Source organism: Podarcis tiliguerta, assembly GCF_965153285.1.
Source record: "Podarcis tiliguerta genome assembly, chromosome: 16".
NCBI classification, from domain to species: Eukaryota; Metazoa; Chordata; class Lepidosauria; order Squamata; family Lacertidae; genus Podarcis; species Podarcis tiliguerta.
This window is the reverse complement of record NC_139549.1, coordinates 23,663,987-23,685,257: the sequence shown is the minus strand read 5'-3', so window position 1 is coordinate 23,685,257 and position 21,271 is coordinate 23,663,987. Positions and strand designations below refer to the sequence as shown.

Here is a 21,271-nt window from a genome sequence, read left to right as displayed (position 1 = left end):
TACTTAAGTAAGGTAAAGGTAAAGGGACCCCTGACCATCAGGTCCAGTCATGACTGACTCTGGGGTTGCGGCGCTCATCTCGCTTTATTGGCCGAGGGAGCCAGGGTACAGCTTCCGGGTCATGTGGCCAGCATGACTAAGCCGCTTCTGGCGAACCAGAGCAGCGCACAGAAATGCCGTTTACCTTCCCGCCGGAGTGGTACCTATTTATCTACTTTCACTTTGACGTGCTTTCGAACTGCTAGGTTGGCAGGAGCAGGGACCGAGCAACAGGAGCTCACCCCGTCGCAGGGATTCGAACCGCTGACCTTCTGATTGGCAAGTCCTAGGCTCTGTGGTTTAACCCACAGCGCCATACACATCTAATTCTTAAAAACTGAAAGAAAAACTACTAAAAAAAGTGGAAGAGAAAAATTCATGGATGAGAAACATTCACGGATGAGGTGGTGATCAACTATCCACGATGGCGATGTTCTTCCTCCATGCTTGAAAGCAGCAATGCTTTTGAACATTCCTTGCTAGGAATCACAGGCAGCCATGTCTAGGCAACACGATGACCATGTACGTACGCAATAGACAATCTTTATAGAATTCCTTCAAACCATAACAAGTACAAAATGAAATCTTTAGTCTCAAAGTCTCTGAAAATCTTTAAATGAAGCGAGGTACCAGACTTTGTACAATGAAAGACAAGCTGTGAAGCTTTGTGTATACAGCAAATATGATGTCCAGCACTGAACAGTGATTTCGGATATTGACTACTATTTATTAGAATTCTTTATCAGCGTGCTGGGAGGATATAGAATTGCTTCATAAACCCATCTTATTTCAAATAAATGTATGTAAATGGAAATATCAAATGCTGTGGAACAGTGCTCATGTAATAATCTAGTCACTGCTGACTGCATTACAAAGTCTGGTACCACTCTTCATTTAAAGATTTTCAGAGACTTTGAGACTAAAGACTTCATTTTGTACTTGCTACCAGACTTTGTAATGTAGTCAGCAGTGAGCACTGTTCCACAGCATTTGATATTTTCATTTACATACATTCATTTGAAATAAGATGGGTTTATGAAGCAATTCTATATCCTCCCACGATGCTGATGAAGAATTCTAAGAAACAGCAGTCAATATCCGGAATCACTGTTCAGTGTTGGACATATTTACACAAAGCTTCACAGCTTGTCTTTCATCTTACAAAGTCTGGTACCTCACTTCATTTAAAGACTTTCAGAGACTTTGAGACTATTTGTACTTGTGATTTGAAGGAATTCTATAAAGATTGTCTGTTGCGTACGTACATGGTCATCGTGTTGCCTAGACATTGCTGACGTTCTCTTTGCAACACAGGGGTTAGGAATCACAGGCAGGCAGAGTGCTGCTGGGCTCTGGTCCTGCTTTTTGGCTCCCCACTAAGGCATCTGATTGGCCGCTGAGAATAGGATGCTAGACTAGATGGGCCGTTGACCTGATCTTATGTTCGCTAACCTTGCTGCAGGCTTTGCCCTGACTCTGCTACATTCCGCTGAACTGCCAACAGCTTTGCAAACAAAACAGGCAGCTGAGAGGCAAATTACACAATGAACAGGTGGTTGGGTCCCCACACTCCTGCCTTTCTAGGCCTCAAAGGACAAGGCCCGGTTATGCCCATGGCAGGGAACCTTTCCCCAGCTCAAGGGCCACGTTTCCTCCTGTGTGACCTTCTGGGGGCCACACCGACTGCTCCTAGCACAGACCTCTGCCACAAACACACATGGCAATTCATCGCTTTCCTCTCAGCCCCCTGAAATGTATACAGCCCACACGGTGCAGCGGTTAAAAGGGTCAGACTTGGACCTGGGAGACCAGAGTTCAAATCCCCCCACTTGGCCATGGCTTTGGGCCAGCAATTGTCTCCCAAGCTAAACCTTCCATCCAGGGTTGTTGTGGGGAGTAAAGAAGGAAGGGGAGAATCACATGAGCTCCTTGGAGGGAAAAGGGGGGGGGTAGAAATAGGATAGAAAAATGATAAATAAGGAATAAGGTAGGGCAGCTGGCAGTGGTAGAAAAAGTCACAGAACATAACAGACAGCGTTAAAGGTAAATGGACCCCTGGCCATTAGGTCCAGTCATGGCTGACTCTGGGGTTGCGGCGCTCATCTCGCTTTATTGGCCGAGGGAGCCGGCGTATAGCTTCCGGGTCATGTGGCCAGCATGACTAAGCCGCTTCTGGCGAACCAGAGCAGCACACGGAAACGCCGTTTACCTTCCCACCGGAGTGGTACCTATTTATCTACTTGCACTTTGACGTGCTTTCGAACAGCTAGGTTGGCAGGAGCAGGGACAGAGCAATGGGAGCTCACCCCGTCGCGGGGATTCGAACTGCCGACCTTCTGATCGGCAAGTCCTAGGCTCTGTGGTTTAACCCACAGCGCCACCCATGTCCCTAACAGGCAGCATTAAGAGGGATTAAATCCAAAGCAAGGTTCTCAGTTACTTGGTTTCTGTTTGTTGAATTTATTTTGCAAGAACAGGAAGCAGTCCTGGCCCCGGGTCTTCATTGTCCATTATGGACCGGTACTACACCTAAACATTTTTGGTCTTCAACCTAAAAAATAATAAATCACTTCCTTTGGTCTTCCAGACTGCTGTTTCAACAGATCACCTGTTTTTGTGACCTCGGGTTGCTTCAGTTCTCTCTGGTCCCCCTTGCATCAACAAAGTAGTACTGGGACAAAGTTCACACTCAGGTTTTGTTATGTGCTGTAAGCTGTGTTTGATACTACATATTATGTTATTTGTCTCAGAAAAAAATCAGTAAAATTCAATATAAAATGATTAATATATAGGGATGCTGTTGAAGGGATATCTCAGTCGGTAGAGAATGAGACTCTTAATCTCAGGGTTGTGGGTTTGAGCCCCACGTTGGGCAAAAGATTCCTGCATTGCAGGGGGGCTGGACTAGATGACCCTCGTGGTCCCTTCCAACTCCACAGTTCCATGACATTGATCTACAAGTTTGGTATTTCACGGGTCTGGAGGTGAGGAAATTTTACTCCAACCCCAAAATGGACAATCAATACACACTGCCACACACACAGTAGTATATTAAATATTTTATTACATTTGCAGCTAGGCTGTTTCACATGGTCCCTAGGCAGAAGAGCACTTAAAATAGTTTATTACGAAGAAGCACAGCCTCACTATGCTACCCAGAGATGGGTAACTGGTCAAGAGACAAGATGCATTGTGCCAGTGAGAGGACCTTGTCTCTGTCCACCTCCTCTCTTAACTCACAGCTGGGCGACCACATTTAAACCACCAGGGATTTTTCGGTCTGTGCGCATATAGAGAGAGACCAAGCTAAGCAGGCTAGGAGGAGGACACTTTTGGCATTCCAGAGGCTGCAGAACTACAACTTCCAGCAAGCATGGCTGGGTGACCATGGGAGTTGTAGTTCAGCAACATCCAGCAGGTTATAAAGGTTCCCCACACCCAAAGTGTATACATTCATTACATTCCTGAGAACGCTACCCTGTTGTGCATTATAGTCGTACCTCGGAAGTTGAACGGAAACCGTTCCGGAAGTCCATTCGACTTCCAAAATGTTTGGAAACCAAGGTATGGCTTCAGATTGGCTGCAGGAAGCTCCTGCAGCCAATGGGAAGCTGCAGAACCTGCATTGGATGTTTGGGTTCCAAAGAATGTTCCAAACTGGAACACTCACTTCCAGGTTTGCAGCATTTGGGAGACAAAGCGTTCAACTTACAAGGCATTTATCTTCCGAGGTACAACTGTACAGTCATACCTTGGTTGTTGAACGCCCTGGAACTGGGACATTTTGGCTCCTGAATGATCAAAACCCAGAAGAGACTGTTCTGGTTTTCAAATGTTCTTTTGGAAGCCGAACGTCTGACAGGGCTTCTGCAGCTTCCGATTGGCTGTAGGAGCTTCCTGCAACCAATTGGAAGCCGCGATTTGGAAGTCAAACACTTTGGAAGTCAAACGGATTTCTGGAACGGATTCCGTTCAGACTTCCAAGGTACAACTATTTCCTTTTAGAAAGGTTTGAAGGCTGCCTTTGCAGCGATCAAAAAGGCTATTCCAAGGATAAGAACTGTTGCGGGGTGGGGAGAAAAGAGTCATTTCCTTTGTAATCCAACAATACCCGCTCAGGTAGCATCCACACCTTAAAAGGCTATGCTATTACTTTAAACCTTCATGCCTCCCCCCCAATGATTTCTGGGAGCTGTGGTTTGTTGAGAAGTCTTAGCACCCTTAGGAAGACCCCCTACCCCCCTCCCAGCACTACAATTCCCAGATCGGTTTAATAATCAATCCCTTTCCCTGGGGAACTCTGGGAACTGTAGTTCTAGGAGGGGAGCAGGGGCCTCTTAACAACTCTTAATATAATTGTGTGTGCCACAGCAAGCAACAGCCAGCACCCCCTAAGCAGCTTCATCTAGAGAATCATCAGCCTCTGGAACAAGCCAGACTGGGTCGTCCATCTATGGCAATACATCAAGCCTCCAAGCTTCTCATTCAGAGTCAATAAGATGAGCTCAGCAGGATTCTGACAAACTTTCTGGAAACCAAGAGGCTGGAAGGAAAAGGGGGGGGGGGGAGGAGGAAGGCAAGGAGATGGGTATCTCCAGACAAAGCAACAAGAGAAGATGGGGGACAGGAGAGAAGGTCAGAAAAGAGTTCAGAGAGGATCCGGGTGGAGGAAAACGCGGCCAGCTCAATTTCTTTTTGTGTGTTTGGTGCAGAGAGACGACAGCCAGGCGACAGCATCATTGCAAGGGGGAAATCTTCAAGGGGATCATGATTCGTGATTCCATGCTCCGGACCAGAGGCACTGCAAAAGGAAAACCCGGTGGTCACTCGGCAAGGACACAGAGCAGAGGAACCTGTCTGCCACTGCCCGCTCCACCCTCACCCTCAACAGGGAGCCCCACACAAGCGCTCTGGTCCAAGGACATCAATACTGAGCACTGACAATTCATAGAAGGACTTCTCCAAGGACTGAGTTCTCCCAGGGGTAAGGCCAGGGTGGGCATTGGGAGCAGGCCAGCAGGAACTCACAAGGCGTCAGTGAAGTTAACTCTTCGAAGAGACAAAATGGCTCAGGTCTAGTGAGCACAGCAAGGCTTCCCAGTAGGTCTTGCCCTGATGAGGCAGTTGCAAAGACTGAAGGTACCCACAGCTCCCTAAGTCTCCTCTTCCCCCAGGTCCTTCCCAAACAACCTGAGAATTCTGTGCCTTGTCTGCCTTTGCTATGCTCTCTTCATGCCTCTTTTGGTTCTGGGAGACCAGGGAAGAGGGAAGCTGGTTGCAACAGGAGGGGGAGACTTCCTGGCTTCTCTCTGCTTCTTGGCCCTCCTCCTCTCCAGCCTCCGATTCCGGACTGCTCTCTGCCACAGACTCTCCCTCCTCACTAAACCCGGTTACCTCTTCAGCTTCTGACACCTCCTCCTTCCAGTTTGCTCCCTCTTCTCCCTCCGACCAGCTAACTGTCCACGAGGGCAAAAGCAAGTCACCTGGTGCCAGGTGATTGACAGGTAGGATGGCCACCCCGCCTGTCAAACTTGGAGATAAGGATTCGGCCCACTGGCCAGATCTAGTCCCGCACCCCTGGTGTGAGGGTACACCTGGATAAGCAACTCCTGAATTTCATGTTCAAGCTCAAAAGAAGAATTTTGGAAATGGGATCCTAAGGATTAGGGGGAGGCAAAGCTTTTTCCTGCGGAGGATGTTCCGATAAACAGCTTCTCTAAGCGCCAGGGATGCAGGAGAGATCAGCCGAGGCAGGGAGTGCAAAATAAGTGCTCTCATCCCTGTCATTGGTTCTGGGCTGGCTCCCCCTGCTGTTGGTCTCCTGCCTTGCAAGCCATCAGCCCTGAGTACCAGCCACCACCGTTGAAAAAGATGCCTCACCTGTATAGTAAACGTTCTCATCCCACCCTCGCTTTCTCCAGGCAGCGTTCCTCGTCTCCTCTCGAGACTGCAGGTCCCTGTAGGCTAGAAGGACAGCAAACCACTACATCACAGGAAAGCTCATCGGCGTGGGAAGCTTTTCGGCTGCTGCATAAAGTGCTTGACTCATGTTAAGCAACAGAAAAAGCTAATGCATAACATGAGGCAACAGTGTGATGCAGCAGCAAAATAAGCTAACGTTATTCTAGGCTCAACAGTATAGTGTCCAGACCAAGGGAAGTCATAGTACCACTCTATTCTGCCTTGGTCAGACCACACCATACAGTTCTGGGCACCACAATTTAAGAAGGATATTGACAAGCTGGAAAGGGGGCTGAGAAGAGCAACCAAGACATGATCAAGGGTCTGGGAATCAAGCCCTATGACGAACAGTTGAAACTGGGTATGTCTAGAATGGGAAAAGCAGGCTGAGAGGAGATATGGAGAAACTGACATACAAACTGCGAGACAAGGACAACTGTGGCTTTAAAGAAGAATGGGAACTTTTTACAAATTACCGTATTTTTCGCTCTATAAGACGCACCAGACTACAAGACGCACCTAGTTTTTGGAGGAGGAAAACAAGAAAAAAAATATTCTGAATCTCAGAAGCCAGAACAGCAAGAGGGATCGCTGCACAGTGAAAGCAGCAATCCCTCTTGCTGTTCTGGCTTTTAGGATAGCTACGCAGCCTGCATTCGCTCCATAAGACGCACACACATTTCCCCTTACTTTTTAGGAGGGAAAAAGTGAGTCTTATAGAGCAAAAAATACGGTACTTAAAAAAACAACAAAATAAATTGGACTCCTTGGAAGGTTTTGAATAAACATACACCAATTTATTATTGTTAACATAAAAGATAGATAATTTAAGGATCTTTACAATTTTATAATATGGAGATGATAATAATATGTGTTGAAAAACCGGGGAGAGGAGCTGAGGGAAGTCTGGGGGGTGTGTGTGTGGGAGGGACAGTTTTTTTTGGGGAGGGGGGGAAGGAAAAAATGGGGGGGTTTGGAAATGAAGATGATATGTTATAGATAATTTGTTATGTTGAAATTCTTAATAAAAACTATTTTTTAAAAAAAAAAAAAGAGAGGAGATATGATAGCCATCTTCAAAAATCTCAAGGCGGGGAGTGTCACATGGAAGAAGGAACAAGCTCTGGAGGGCAGGACGCAAACTAATGGCTTAAAATTACAAGGAAGGAGATTCCGGCTAAAGATCAGGAAGAACTTTATGACAGTTAAGAGCTGTTTGACAGGGGAACGGTCTCCCTCGGGAGGTTGTGAACTCTCCTTCCTTGGGAGGTTTTCAAGCAGAGGTTGGACGGCCATCTATCATGGATGCTTTAGCTAAGATTCCGGCATGGCAGTGGGCTGGACTTGATGACCCTTGGCGGTCCCCTTCTATACAATTCTCTGTTTCTATGAAATGTACAGAAGGGCAGGCAATTGGTAACCCAATGGAGCTCATGGCCACAGGCTTTTTTGAGAAGGGTGCAGGGCTGTCTTCCCCTGAGACCAGCTGTTCTCAACCTGTGGGTCCCCAGATGTTGTTGGACTACAACTCCCATCATCCCTGAGCTCTGGCCTTGCTAGCTAGGGATAATGGGAGTTGTAGTCCAACAACATCTGGGGAGCCACAGGTTGAGAACTGCTGCCCAAGACCCTCTGGATCTTTTGGACTACAACACTTTTCATCAGCCCCATTTGGGCAGCCACCTACCCCACAAGTGGTGCACGATGTACAGCTCCCCGATCTGTGAGAAGAAGCCGCCCACAGCTTCCTGGTTCTCCTGGCGATATTTAATGGCCCGCGCCCTGTTCAGCAGTCAAGGGAGAGAGCAAGACACAAGCAAGTAATAAATGAATCGCTATCACTGGCCATTTCTGCCCTACCCAAAGAGATAACGGCAAACCTGCACTTGCCCCACAACTTCAGGGATGTAGCCCTCCAGAGGTTACGGTCCTCCAACTCCCAGCCAGCAGCCAACATGGCCCCAAGTGAGGGATGATGGGAGCTATAGTCCAACAGCATGGGGGGGGCACAGGCTCCCCAGCTATGCAATGGGTGCATTGCCTCCTTCACAGTGTGCATAAAAATGCATGCAGCACAGAAAGCAACGTACAAAAACAATGCCTTAAGGGGAAATGGCAGAACTGTCTCTTTCACTTTTACCCAACGAGCAAAGTCTATGCATTAGTAGAAATAAGCACTGAAAAGCTGGCGGGGTTTTAAAGGAATTGAAATATATATGTATTTGTAAGTACATAGAAACCAGCATTTCCAAAAATCTCTAAGCAGTAAGAAACAACAACCACCCACTTTTGTGGCGAAATGAACTTAAGTTTGGGAAAAACAAGGAGCTGAAATTGACACATCCACCACTATTTGTGGAAGCTCAAAGCTGGCTTCCTGAGGCCAGGTTTGGTTTTGTGCTGCTTATATCTGCAATCCTGACCACGTCTACTCAGAGGCAAGTCCCTCTAAATTCAATGGGGCCTACTCCCAAGGAAGCAAGGTTAAGCTTTCAGCCTTAGAAACCTTTTTTTTTTTTTTTTTGCTGAAAGGGGCAGTGGAAGCTACTCCTCCTTGTAAGGTCCTGTAAGGCACTGTACCAGCAGCTCCACCTCCCTTAAATGATCTTTTGGATAAAGGCACAATCAAGGTATTTGAAAAATCTGCTTACCAGTTATTTCCCCACTCAATCATGGTCCCAGGCTGAAAGCAAAAGGGAGAGGTGATGTACACAGCTTGTAGTCATGATTGCAAAACATCAGGGAAAGCTCTCTCGAAGAGTTGTGGTGAGCTTCCCAAGCTCAATCTTTGGGGCATATCTATATATAGCTTCATCAATGCACAGGAAACTGAAGTGGTGCTCCAGAAACCTACCAAAGGGCGGGAAACTACAAGGAGGAAGCATTTGGAGGGAATAACTCATTGTTTCAGTTGTCTCTACACTAATGCACAGCGTATGGGAAACAAGCAAGCTGAATTTGAGCTTTTAATACACGATGGGAAATATGACCTAATAGGCATTACTAAAACCTGGTGGGATGAGACTCATGACTGGAATGTGGAAATTGAGGGGTATAACCTTTTCAAAAGGAATAGACCAAACAGGAAGGGGAGAGGAGATGCATTTTACGTAAAGGATATGTACACTTGTGAAAAGATCCACAAACTGGAGCACGGAAGGCAGATTGAGAGTACAGTGGTACCTCGGGTTAAGTACTTAATTCGTTCCGGAGGTCCGTTCTTAACCTGAAACTGTTCTTAACCTGAAGCACCACTTTAGCTAATGGGGTCTCCTGCTGCCACCGCGCTGCCAGAGCACGATTTCTGTTCTCATCCTCAAGCAAAGTTCTTAACCTGAAGCACTATTTCTGGGTTAGGGGAGTCTGTAACCTGAAGCGTATGTAATCTGAGGTACCACTGTATATGGGGTAAAACTGCAAGAAAGCAAAACAACAGTGACCTTCCAGTGGGGGGGGGGGGGCTGCTATAGACCTCCAAGCCAGACTGAAGACTTGGATGATGCCTTCCTAGAGCAGATTATTACCAAACATTCAAAATGGAGGAATACAGTAGTCATAGGAGACTACTGATATGCCTGATAAGAACTCAAATTCTACTGAGAATGCAAGGTCCAACAAACTCCTGAATTGCCTCGCTGACCATATGCTTTCCCAGAAGGGCGTCAGATGACCCGAGGGCCCGTGTAGATTTCATATTGGCAGAAATGTTCCAGGAGATATTAGTATCCTGAGCTGTAACTTCCGTCCCCTCCCCGAGATTCACCCCCCAGAACTCACTTTCAGCTTGTACGTCCTCAGTTCATAGATATTGGGCCCAGGTCGTGGCAAAGGCTCATTCCAAAAGCTGAACTCCAAGAGCAGCTGGTTTCTTCGGGACAACAGCATTTTGCTCCTCTCCTTCCGGAATTCCAGGTACTCCTGGAAAGGGGAAAGATCAGAAGGGTCACTTGGGCACTTAGCTGTGGGCTTTCAGTACCTTCCATGGGGGGGGGGGACATGATCAAAGAGAGTAGGCTAGTATTGTGCTGTGTAAGCATGGGATTTGGTTCTTTCAAGTGAGTTTCCAGTCCTCATTGACCTGAAAGTCATAGGTTGGCAGTACTTATATGTCGGATGGTTATTGTTTGGGTTATCCCAGCCACAATTTGAAGGTGACCTGGAAACTGCAACTAATCCAGAATGCGGCAGCTAGACTGGTTACTGGGAGTGGCCGCCGGGACCACATAACACTGGTCCTGAGAGATCTGCATTGGCTCCCAGTACGTTTCCGAGCACAATTCAAAGTGCTGGTGCTGACCTTTAAAGCCCTAAACAGCCACGGTCCTGGATACCTCAAGGAGCATCTCCACCCCCATAGTTCAGCCCGGACACTGAGGTCCAGCTCCGAGGGCCTTCTGCCAGTTCCCTCCATGCAAGAAGTGAGGTTACAGGGAACCAAGCAGAGGGCCTTCTTGGTAGTGGCGCCTGCCCTGTGGAACGCCCTCCCATCAGATGTCAAGGAAATAAATCTGACTTTTAGAAGATGTCAGAAGTCAGCCCTGTATCAGGATGTTTTTAGTGATTGATGTTTTATTGTGCTTTTAATTCTGTTGGGAGCCACCCAGAGTGGCTGGGGAAACCCAGCCAGATGGGCGGGGTATAACTAATAAATTATTATAGTTAGCCAGGGACTTGATCCAGGGGTCAGAGGCACAAGCCTAATAGGGCCGCAACTCAGTGGGAGAGCATCTGCTATGTATGCAGAAGATCCCAGAACATCTCCATGAGAGAAACTCCCTCTCTGAAACCCTGGAGAGCTGCTGCCAGTCAGAGTATACAACACTAAGTTTGATGGATCAAGGGTCTGACTCAGTGCAAGGCAGCCTTCCTATGTAGGCAGGTTCCAGATGTCCCATCATTCTTGATCGAGGGCCGTGCTGGCTGGGCCGATGGGAGCTGGGGACCCCCAACATCTGGAAGACATCGCCTTGGCTACCCAATTGTGCCATTAAGATTGCTGCTGGCTCTTGCTGCAGAGACAAGCTAGCCAGATGTGGACTGGCAGTGGCACCGTTGGCTTGCCAGAAGTGTTGAGATTTCATTCCTCCGTCACTGCTGGTGTGTGATTGTTTTCCTCACGTCTGTGTTGACATTCCACAGTGCTGGGAGTCATGAGAATGGAAGTTCAGTTTAAACTGTTCCGTTACGTTGTGCTATTGCATTTTCTGTTCTCTCTCGGACGAGAAGGAGAGAGGAGCCATGATTCCTTTGTTCTGTAACACTTGATCTTGTACATAATAATGATAATTTATTATTTATATTTATATCTGGCTGAGTTTCCCCAGTCACTCTGGGCGGCTCCTAATCAAGTGTTAAAAACAGCACAGCGTTAAATATTAAAAACGTCCCTGAACAGGGCTGCCTTCAGATGTCTTTTAAAGATAGGATAGCTGCTTATTTCCTTCACATCTGAAGGGAGGGTGTTCCCACACCACCGAGAAGGCCCTCTGTCTGGTTCTCTGTAACCTCACTTCTCGCAATGAGGAAACCGCCTGGAGGCCCTCAGTGCTGGATCTCAGTGTCCGGGCTGAACGATGGGGGTGGAGACGCTCCTTCAGGTATACAGGACCGAGGCCATTTAGCTTACAATTCTACACCTCAAGTCCAGTTTCTGCTTTGAACTCTGTTATGTTTGTGTGTGCATATATCTTCGGATATATGTCGCAGTAGCGACTCGGGACAGAAGAGTGATGAATCATCCCAAGGGACGCTTTCGAGGGAAAGATGCAGTCCCCTGGTGTTTTTCCAATAAGCAATACATCTGGAGAAGAAGAGAGACCTGCGCTTGGTACCTGGTTCTGTTTCAGCTTGTTCATGCAGTCCACGAGGGCTGGGTAGCCACCGGTGAATCGCCAGAGGTGTACTGGGACAAGAAGAAAAGAGCCTCAAATCCTTGCAAGCCCAAAGGGATAGGCAAGAAACCCCATCTGAAAGTGAATACCCACGTGGCTCACTGCTAGAGCATCCATTTTGCATGCAGGTGATTGTGGTTGATCAAGTCCTGAAATTCCCTTTTTTATTGGGAGGAGGAAGGGCTGAATCTCGAGGGCCTCCTTAGGGAATGCACACAGCATCTAGTAATTGTGGATGTACTGCTCTTGCACATGGAGGTTCTGATTAGAGGCAGTGGCTAATGGATTACACCGGCAGGGGTCAGCAAACCTTTTCAGCAGGGGGTCCGTCCACTGACCCTCAGACCTTGTGGGGGGCCAGATTATATTTTGAAAGGGGGGGGGGATGAACGAATTCCTATGCCCCACCAATAACCCAGAGATGCATTTTAAATACAGTGATACCTTGGGTTAAGTATTTAATTCGTTCTGGAGGTCCATTCTTAACCTGAAACTGTTCTTAGCCTGAGGTACCACTTTAGCTAATGGGGCCTCCCGCTGCTGCCGCGCCGCCAGAGCACGATTTCTGTTCTCATCCTGAAGCAAAGTTCTTAACCCGAGATACTATTTCTGGGTTAGCGGAGTCTGTAACCTGAAGCGTATGTAACCTGAAGCGTATGTAACCCGAGGTACCACTGTAAAAGGGCACATTCTACTCATGTAAAAACATGCTGATTCCCAGACCGTCCGCGGGCTGGATTTGGAAGGCGATTGGGCCGGATCCAGCCCCTGGGCCTTAGTTTGCCTACCCATGGATTATGGGTTTGTTTGTTTGTTTGTTTTAAAGATGGAAGGGGAGAAAGGGCTGAATCGCTACGGCTCCCCGAGTCATATGCAATGAACTTCCTGTCAAGGCAGAACTCGAAGGCCCCTAAACCCACCCTGCATGGTTGGCCCTGCCCCCTCACCTGCCTGGTCCTGTTCACCATACCAAGTATTCCAGTTGCCAACCAGGTCACAGGGGTAGTCCGAGTCCGAGTGCAGCTTTGGAAGTACCTGCTCCCTGCAAAACAGACATGGAATCGACAGGTGAGGTGGGTATAGCCAAGGCTCACATTTATTATTAGCAGCAATTATTAATAACAATACCTATGGCATCACCTTAGTCCACATATGTCCCCACAACCACTTCAATCGGAAGAACTGGCACTGTTACAAGTGCTACATAATGCCTGCTCCACATTCATAAAAACTTGAAATTTTAGTGTGGCGGCACCTACACTTTTGGGTTTTTTGTGATTTTGAGTTTTATACATTTCAATAATTTTACAATCATTTTAACATTTCAAGACTTGACTTCCTCCCTCCCTTTCTGCGGTTGCTTAAATTACCGCACCCCCATTCCAAATTAACTTAATTTACTCATCTACTTTCAACATATACTCTTATAAAACTGCAGATTACAATAATCCTGCCAATGTTCTTATTATTTGTTTGTAAATATGCAATAAACCATTTCCATTGTTTTATAAAAAGTTTGTTATCCTTATTCCTTATTTTTCCTGGTAAGTTTTGCCATTTCTGCATATTCCATGAGTTTTTGTACCCATTCATCTTTCTCTGGGACTTCTTCTTCTTTCCATTTTTGGGACAAGTAACACTCTTGCCACTGTAGTCGCATACATGAATAAATTTCTATAAAGTTTGGGTAGTTCTGCCCCTATAATTCCCCCAAACACCTACACTTTGGAATTTCCTGCCTGTTGATATCAGGCAGGTGCCTTCACAGGAGGACCTAGTATTATGAAAAGTTGAAAAGTGTCTCTCTCTCTCTCTCCACACAATTTAATACACCTCTAGCTATTGTTGTTGTTTATTATATTTTAAGTTATGTTCCTCCTTACACACATCCCCTGCCTCTAAAAACAGGGGGAGCCCCTTCCAAGGCTGAGAACACACTATACAGTGGTACCTCGGGTTACATACGCTTCAGGTTACATACGCTTCAGGTTACAGACTCCGCTAACCCCGAAACAGTACCTCAGGTTAAGAACTTTGCTTCAGGATGAGAACAGAAATCGTGCTCCGGCGGCGCAGCAGCAGTGGGAGGCCCCATTAGCTATAGTGATGCTTCAGGTTAAGAACAGTTTCAGGTTAAGTACAGACCTCCGGAATGAATTAAGTACTTAACCCAAGGTACCACTGTACTTTTAAACACTACTTTTTTTAAGGAAAACTTGGGAGAGCAGAATGCAGTGTCTGGAAATGACAGGATGGGTGGAAGGAATGGAGTGTCCGGGGGTCCAGAAATGGAAAGAAGATAAGAAGAATTGCGGATGAAGCTGATGGACTATGCTGAAATGGCTAAAATGACTGGATAAGAATCAGAAAGACCAAAATTTTAATAAGGAATGGGGAAAATTTGTAACGTATCTTAAAGACCACCGTAAACAGTTAAAATTGTTAGTAGGACTGGAATATCACTTGTAGTGAATAAGGGTGAATTTCGGACATAATGGAAGAGGTAAAAGATTTGGATCATCGTAAAAGATGCCAGAGGAAATGATTAATAATAGGACCCACAAAGGGTAGGATGGAAGTCCAGGAGATTCCTTGGAATCTTGTTTTTAAGATTTACGCTTTATGTATCTCTGTAAAATTTTAAAAACCAAATAAATAAATAAATACTTTAAAAGGAATGGAGTCTCCGGGAAGATGGAGTAGGTACTGGATGGCTCCCTGAACATTGCAGTAAAATTCCCGCTTGTGGAATTTTATTACTGAATTTCACTATACTGTCGTTAAGCCTTTTTAAAAACCTCTCTTCTCAATCTCAGAATTCCCGACAGCGCGAGATACTTACGTCAGGCTGTTATAGGCATCCAGGCACTCAGGTTTCACATTGTGGACTGAAATGACAAAGAAAACAGTTGAGTTTGGCTGAACATCAAATGCGAAACAAGAGGGAGGGAAGAAGAACGGAGGAAGCCTGCAGCAAAACAGTCTCCTTGAACAGGACCAACTCGTTCCCCTGGTGAGCTAGCAGGGAAATTTGTGGCTGCCCCACAGCAAGCATTCTGCACCAAAGAAATAATAATACATTTCCTGAAGCAAGGAGTATTCTGTCCGGATAAAAGACGCATCAAGAATCCAGATTCTATTCTCAAATTCTCAAGTAACGGCAACAGGGTGTTTTTATTTTTGAAATGGAATCGTAGAACTGTAGAGGTGGAAAGCACCCAAGGGTCATCTAGCCTAACCCCCTGCGAGACAGGAATCATGGCTAAAGAATCTGACAGATGGCAATCCCACCCCTGTTTAAAAACCTCAAATGAAGGGGAGGCCACGACCTTCCAACGGAGCCCAATCCACTGTCAAGCAACTCAAAAGTTCTTCTGAACGCTCCGTCAGAATCTCCTTTCTTGTTGTTTGAATCCATTGGTACGGGTCCTATCTCCCTGGAGCAGCAGAAAACCAGCTTGCTCCGTGTGACAGCCCTTCAGATATTTGAAGATTATTCTGTGTGCATTATTCCTGCCTAACTAGCACACATAATTCTGAATGTCTGTTTGCCTGTTTGTTTATTACAGTGGTACCTCAGGTTAAGTACTTAATTGGTTCCGGAGGTCCGTACTTAACCTGAAACTGTTCTTAACCTGAAGCACCACTTTAGCTAATGGGGTACCACTGTATTTGCATCTTGCACAGAATTTGGAACTTCTTGGAGGCAAGGAACAGATTGGGCGGTGGGAGGGTGGTTTGAGTAAGTCTGCCGTGGACGCTGATAGGAGATTGGTTGGAAGCAGGCAGCAAAAAGTCACTATATCACAGACAACAGAGACTGTCAATGTAGCTTCTGCAATCATGAGGTCAAGAAACTTGACTTGCTCCCCCCCAACCAATGCCTTAATATGAAGCATTTTCTCCTTCATCCTTTTACAACATCTGGCATCCATTCATCTGCCATTAGGGATGTGACCATCAATTGAGACAGCCTCCCCAGATCCAGAGAAACATCTGGAGAGACCTAAGTGGACTAGAGACTTTCTAGATGAGGATGAATCCTGACAAGACAGAAGTATTGCTTTTGGGGGACAGGAGGCGGGCTGGTGTGGGGGACCCCCTGGTCCTGAATGGGGTAACTGTGCCCCTGAAGGACCAGGTGTGCAGCCTGGGAGTCATTTTGGACTCACAGCTGTCCATGGAGGTGCAGGTCAATTCTGTGTCCAAAGCAGCTATCTACCAGCTCCATCTGGCACGCAGGCTGAGACCCTACCTGTCCGCAGACTGTCTCGCCAGAGTGGTGCATGCCCTGGTTACCTCCCGCTTGGACCACTGCAATGCGCTCTATGTGGGGCTACCTTTGAAGGTGACCCGGAAACTACAACTAATCCAGAATACGGCAGCTAGACTGGTGACTGGGAGTGGCTGCCAAGACCACATAACACTGGTCTTGAAAGACCTATCCCAGTACGTTTCCGAGCATAATTCAAAGTGTTGGTGCTGACCTTTAAAGCCCTAAACGGCCTCGGTCCAGTATACCTGAAGGAGCGTCTCCACCCCCATTGTTCTACTGAGGTCCAGCTCAGAGGGCCTTCTGGCGGTTCCCTCCCTGCAAGAAGCCAAGTTACAGGGAACCAGGCAGAGGGCCTTCTCAGTGGTGGCGCCCTCCCTGTGGAATCCCTCCAAGCAGATGTCAAAGAGAACAACAACTACCTGATTGTTAGAAGACATATGAAGGCAGCCCTGTTTAGGGAAGCTTTTAATGTTTGACGCACTATTGTATTTTAATATTTTGTTGGAAGCTGCCCAGAATGGCTGGGGAAGCCCAGCCAGATGGGTGGGGTATAAATAATAAATTGTTGTTGTTGTTGTTGTTGTTGTTGTTGTTGTTAGCATTATAAACTCCTTCTAAGCAGTGGTTCCAGCTTTAAGCTGCCGCTATGCTTTGTTTAGGGACGCGGGTCGTGCTGTGGGTTAAACCACAGAGCCTAGGACTTGCCGATCAGAAGGTTGGCGGTTCGAATCCCCATGACGGGGTGAGCTCCGGTTGCTCGGTCCCTGCTCCTGCCAACCTAGCAGTTCGAAAGCATGTCAAAGTGCAAGTAGATAAATAGGTACTGGTCCAGCGGGAAGGTAAATGGCGTTTCCGTGCGCTTGTGCAAAGGTAAATGGCGTTTCTGGTTTCGTCAGAAGCGGCTTAGTCATGCTGGCCACATGGAAGCTGTACGCCGGCTCCCTTGGCCAGTAAAGTGAGATGAGCGCCGCAACCCCAGAGTTGGTCACGATTGGACCTAATGGTCAGGGGTCCCTTTACCTTATGCTTTGTTTCCGAGAAATAACACACCAGCTGCTATTGCTGTTGGTTAGTGTACAGTCGTACCTTGGAAGCCGAACGGAATCCGTTCCGGAAGTCCGTACGACTTCCAAAACGTTCGGCAACCAAGACACGGCTTCCAATTGGCTGCAGGAGCTTCCTGCATGCAATCAGAAGCCGCGAAAGGTGCGTCGGACGTTCGGCTTCCAAAGAACATTCGCAAACCGGAACACTCACTATTGCAGCGCTCGGGAGCCAAAACGTTCGACTGGCAAGGTGTTCGGCTTCCAAGGTACGACTGTATTTTGAATTATGTTTCTTATATGTGAGAAAGCAAAATAATAAATTTTCAGAAAGCCAAAGTTCTGCACCAAGAAGATTCCATGGTTTTTACGCAAAGCATGGAAGGCTCTTCGTTGATCACCCACCTCCCCAAGCTGCTCTGCTGAACAGAAGATGCGAAATCTGTTGCTGCTGCTTACAGTCCTTACCCGCGGACCAGCCCTGGGCCCTCACCCGTGCAGAAAGCAACAGAGAGGCTTACGACAAGAGCAGAGGGGAAAGCAAGCTTAGGGACGAGGGGGGTGGCGGCTCACACTGGATCTTGTACAGGTGGTTGGTCTCTTTCTTTGACAGGAGGTTGGAATGGGCATCCTTTCGGGGGTCCACTTTGTGGACGAAGAGGGAACGGAACCAGCTGCTTTCGTGGTCTTTGGAGTAGTCCCTGAAAGAAAATGCAGGTGTCAGAAAGGCAACCCACAAAAGAAAAGAGGAGGTAGCAGTCTTCGCAGCAAAACATCTGGACCAGGTTTCTGAATTGCTACTCGCCTGGTTGCCTATGGCGAGTGAGACATGATCTCTAGGTGACCAAGGAACAGGACGAATGTCAATTCATTACTTCTCAAAGGCCAATAATGAGTTTCAGTCCCTGCATAATAAGCATAAGGGTTCTGAAGCAAGTAGCCTTCCTTGTTTTAAGTTATTATGCCCTTGTGTTGTGGATAATTCTGCATCAGTTCGCATGGGCTCTTAAAAAATGAGCTGCTGGAGGACGAATGGAGAATTTTGCAGCTTGGAAAACTATGCTACTGGTTTGCCATATTTTTCGCTCTATAAGACACACTTTTTCCCCTTCAAAAATTAAGGGGAAATGTGTGTGTGTTTTATGGAGTGAATGCAGGCTCCTTGGCTTCAGCGGTAGCAACGCGAAGCCTCCGAAGCGCAGGAGAGCTCCGGGGGCTTCAGGCGGCTATCCGCAAGCCTTTGGAGCGCAGTGAGAGTTCCGGCTGTGCTCCAAAGGCTTGCGGATAGGTGCCTGAAGGCTGGAGAGCGAGAGGGGTCGGTGCACACCGATCCCTCTTGCTCTCCAGGCTTTGCTTCGCTGGAGAGGCGCTGCACAGTTTTCCCTCTCTGCGCAGTGATCCTTCAGTGAAGCGGGAGGAGAAATGGAAGGGGCTCCGTTTCTCCTGCCGCTTCGCTGAAGGGGTGCTGAGCAGAGGGGGGGGGTGTTTCCTGTTCTCCCCCTCCTATGATCCGGTGCATCCTATCGAGCGAAAAATACGGTACTTTAGTTTCGTGTACCAGCTTGCTCCAAGCTTCATTCCCAGCTGTAAAATGGAAACAGCTGAAAACATTTTTGTTCCGGCAAGCCTATCCAGACATCCATAACGTCAGCATCTGTTATAACCTGCTTTTTACCTTATTGTTGATTTTAAAATTATTTTAAAACAGTTGTTTTAAACCTTTTTTAATGGTAATTTTAACGTTTTGCAAACTACTTTGAGTTGTTATTACAATCCATCGGTATATAAATCCTGTGAAATGGAGTGAAATGTGAATCAGGACAGACCCCACATTTCACCTCTTACACCCCCCCCCCAAAAAAAATCTAGGAGATGGAGAATAATAATACAGAACTACCTCACTAGGTTGTTTGTATGGATAACTGACATGAAAAGGAAGTTTACAGTACAAATATGGTTATATAGAAATTCTGATCAACATAGCTGTCCACTTTTCCCTTTTCTTGCGAGGAATCCTATTCAGAATAAGGGAATTTCCCTTAAAAAAAGGGAAACGTTGACAGCTATGCTGATCAAGCTTCTCTCTTAAGCTCTCCCCACGTAAAAATAAAATATCTATCTGCAAAAGCTGCGAAATAAAAAATGAACGGCTTCTCTTGAACACAGCTCTACCGAGCAATGGGTACCATTCCACTCCAGCCAATGTTATGGATCTAATATTCTGCTCTTATCTAAGATGGCAACTAGATAAATAAAGACAGAGAGGGAGAGAGAGAGGGAGAGACCCTTACTTTGCAGCCAAGACCTTTGCACCATCGCTGGTCATTCATTAACTTCAGAAAATGGATGGTAAACAATCCATCAGGGAGGCACTGCTAACTCCACAGGATTCCCACTGGCCCCTTCAAGGGCTGTAACTATGTGAACATGGACACTACGGTTCCCCAACCTGGTGCCCTCCAGCCATAAGATGCTGGGGTTGGTGGCAGCTGGGAGTCCAAAACTGCTGGAAGGCACCAAGTTGGAGAAGACAGACCTGTTAGCCAAGGGCTCGTAGCTAATCTCTAGTCCAAAATTCCAGCTTCCAAATAATTTGTTACTTACAGCGCAAGCCTAATAAGTCCATCTACTCAGACAAAAATCCTGCTGGATTCAGTGGGGCTTACTTGCAGGTCAATGGGATTAGCTTTGAAGCCTAAGGCATCACAGAATCTAGTCCAACCCCCTGCAATGCAGGAACCTTAGCTAAAGCATCCATGACAGACAGGAGAAGGGAAAAAGAGAAGACTCTCAAAACTTGCAAATTTAAAACAGTGTTGCATCCAACCAAGTCAAGAGCAGGCCCATTGAAGTTCATGGCACTAGGTTAAGTAAAGTCCATTCATTTCAATGGGCTTCCTAGGAGTAGGACCCCAACGATGGATACGACCCCAAAGTCCTCTGCGTTTTAAGAGCTTCCAGCGCCAGGCCTCAGCAGCCCTCCAAGGGCGCAAAGTGAAAACGATCCTTCTCCTTCCTCCCGGGTTTATTGCGGGTCTTGGTTGCGATCCTAAGGCAGGCTTGATCTCTCCCCCCCCCCCCGCCCCAGCCTGCTGGAGATTAACCCTTTGCGACCCGGGGAGCGCCCGTGGCGCAAGCAAAGGCGCAAGACTTTGGGCATGGAGAGGTGCGCAAGGCAGCATCGGCAAAGTGAAAACGATCTTTTTTCTTCTTCCCAGGTTTGTTGCGGGCCTTGGTTGCGATCCTAAGGCAGGCTTGATCTCTCTCTCTCCCCCCTCCCCCCTCTTTGCTGGAGAGTAACCCTTTTCCACCCGGGGAGCGCCCGTGGCGCAAGCAAAGGCGCAAGACTTTGGGCACGGAGAGGTGCGCAAGGCAGCATCGGGGGAGGGCTCCGGGTGGGGAGGGCAAGCTGCTCACCGGCCCCCGCCGCTGCCGCGGGCCAGGCAAGGGTCACCGCCCCGCAGCGCCGCCAGCAGCAGCAAGCGCCGCGCCGGCATCCCGCACGCCCACGTCGCCATCTTCGCTCTCGCCCGCGGCTGCAGCAAGACCCGGACGAGAGGAGGGAAGAGGAGGCGCCGCCGCCACCACCGCAGCGACGCTTTGGGGCGGATCTCGGTGCTCCGATGCGGCACACGCCCCCCGCTCCCCGGGCGTGGGAGGGACCCCTGGGGTCTCCTTACAGCCGCAAGGGGGCGTCAGCGGCCGGCAGCCTTCATACGGACTAGCCACCTGACGCCATCCCTTTAAAGCGCGTTTTAAGGGCAGGCTTTCCCGCAAGGGATTCTGGGGCGTGTAGTTCACCCCTCGCAGAATTACAATGGCCGGCTGCCCTTCACGAACTACAGCGCCCAGAATTCTTTGGGCGGAGGAAATGCTTCGAAGGTTGCAGCGATTGGGAGAAAAGGCAACACGACAGATGTTTGCAAAAGTATGCATGGCACTGGGGGAAAGCTGTTCTCCTGTGAGTTCAACAGCATTCTTGGTGCCTTAGCTTCACAGATTTTGAACTTTGTCCCAAGGACTTCTTAACTTTCTGATGTTTTGCCGCTGCTTAATATAAC

The 21,271-nt window shown here is 47.7% G+C and overlaps 2 protein-coding genes across 2 annotated transcripts in view; one reads left to right on the top strand and one right to left on the bottom strand.

Annotated features, from left to right (window-relative positions):
* Positions 1-21,271, top strand: part of UQCR10 (ubiquinol-cytochrome c reductase, complex III subunit X) — a 433,107-nt gene that overhangs the window by 74,452 nt on the left and 337,384 nt on the right. The gene's annotated exons all lie outside the window — the stretch shown is intronic.
* On the bottom strand, positions 3,084-20,995 carry NIPSNAP1 (nipsnap homolog 1). Its single transcript, XM_083417930.1, has 10 exons — positions 20,628-20,995; positions 17,784-17,911; positions 14,734-14,779; positions 12,839-12,933; positions 11,832-11,902; positions 9,778-9,918; positions 8,652-8,683; positions 7,688-7,782; positions 5,920-6,003; positions 3,084-4,840 (listed from the first exon to the last, which is right to left on the bottom strand). Exons 1-10 carry the CDS (start codon positions 20,726-20,728, stop codon positions 4,776-4,778), a joined length of 858 nt encoding a protein of 285 aa, XP_083274056.1. The 5' UTR covers positions 20,729-20,995; the 3' UTR covers positions 3,084-4,775.

What these genes read in the sequence shown, in the direction of transcription:
- NIPSNAP1 (XM_083417930.1), bottom strand. Translation starts at nt 20,728, where the DNA reads ATGGCGACGTGGGCGTGCGGGATGCCGGCGCGGCGCTTGCTGCTGCTG. An exon ending in CGCGGCAGCGGCGGGGGCCG is followed by an intron (nt 17,912 to 20,627) that starts GTGAGCAGCTTG and finishes ATTTTCTTTCAG; the next exon opens with GGACTACTCCAAAGACCACG. An exon ending in TGGTGAACAGGACCAGGCAG is followed by an intron (nt 11,903 to 12,838) that starts GTGAGGGGGCAG and finishes TTCTTGTCCCAG; the next exon opens with TACACCTCTGGCGATTCACC.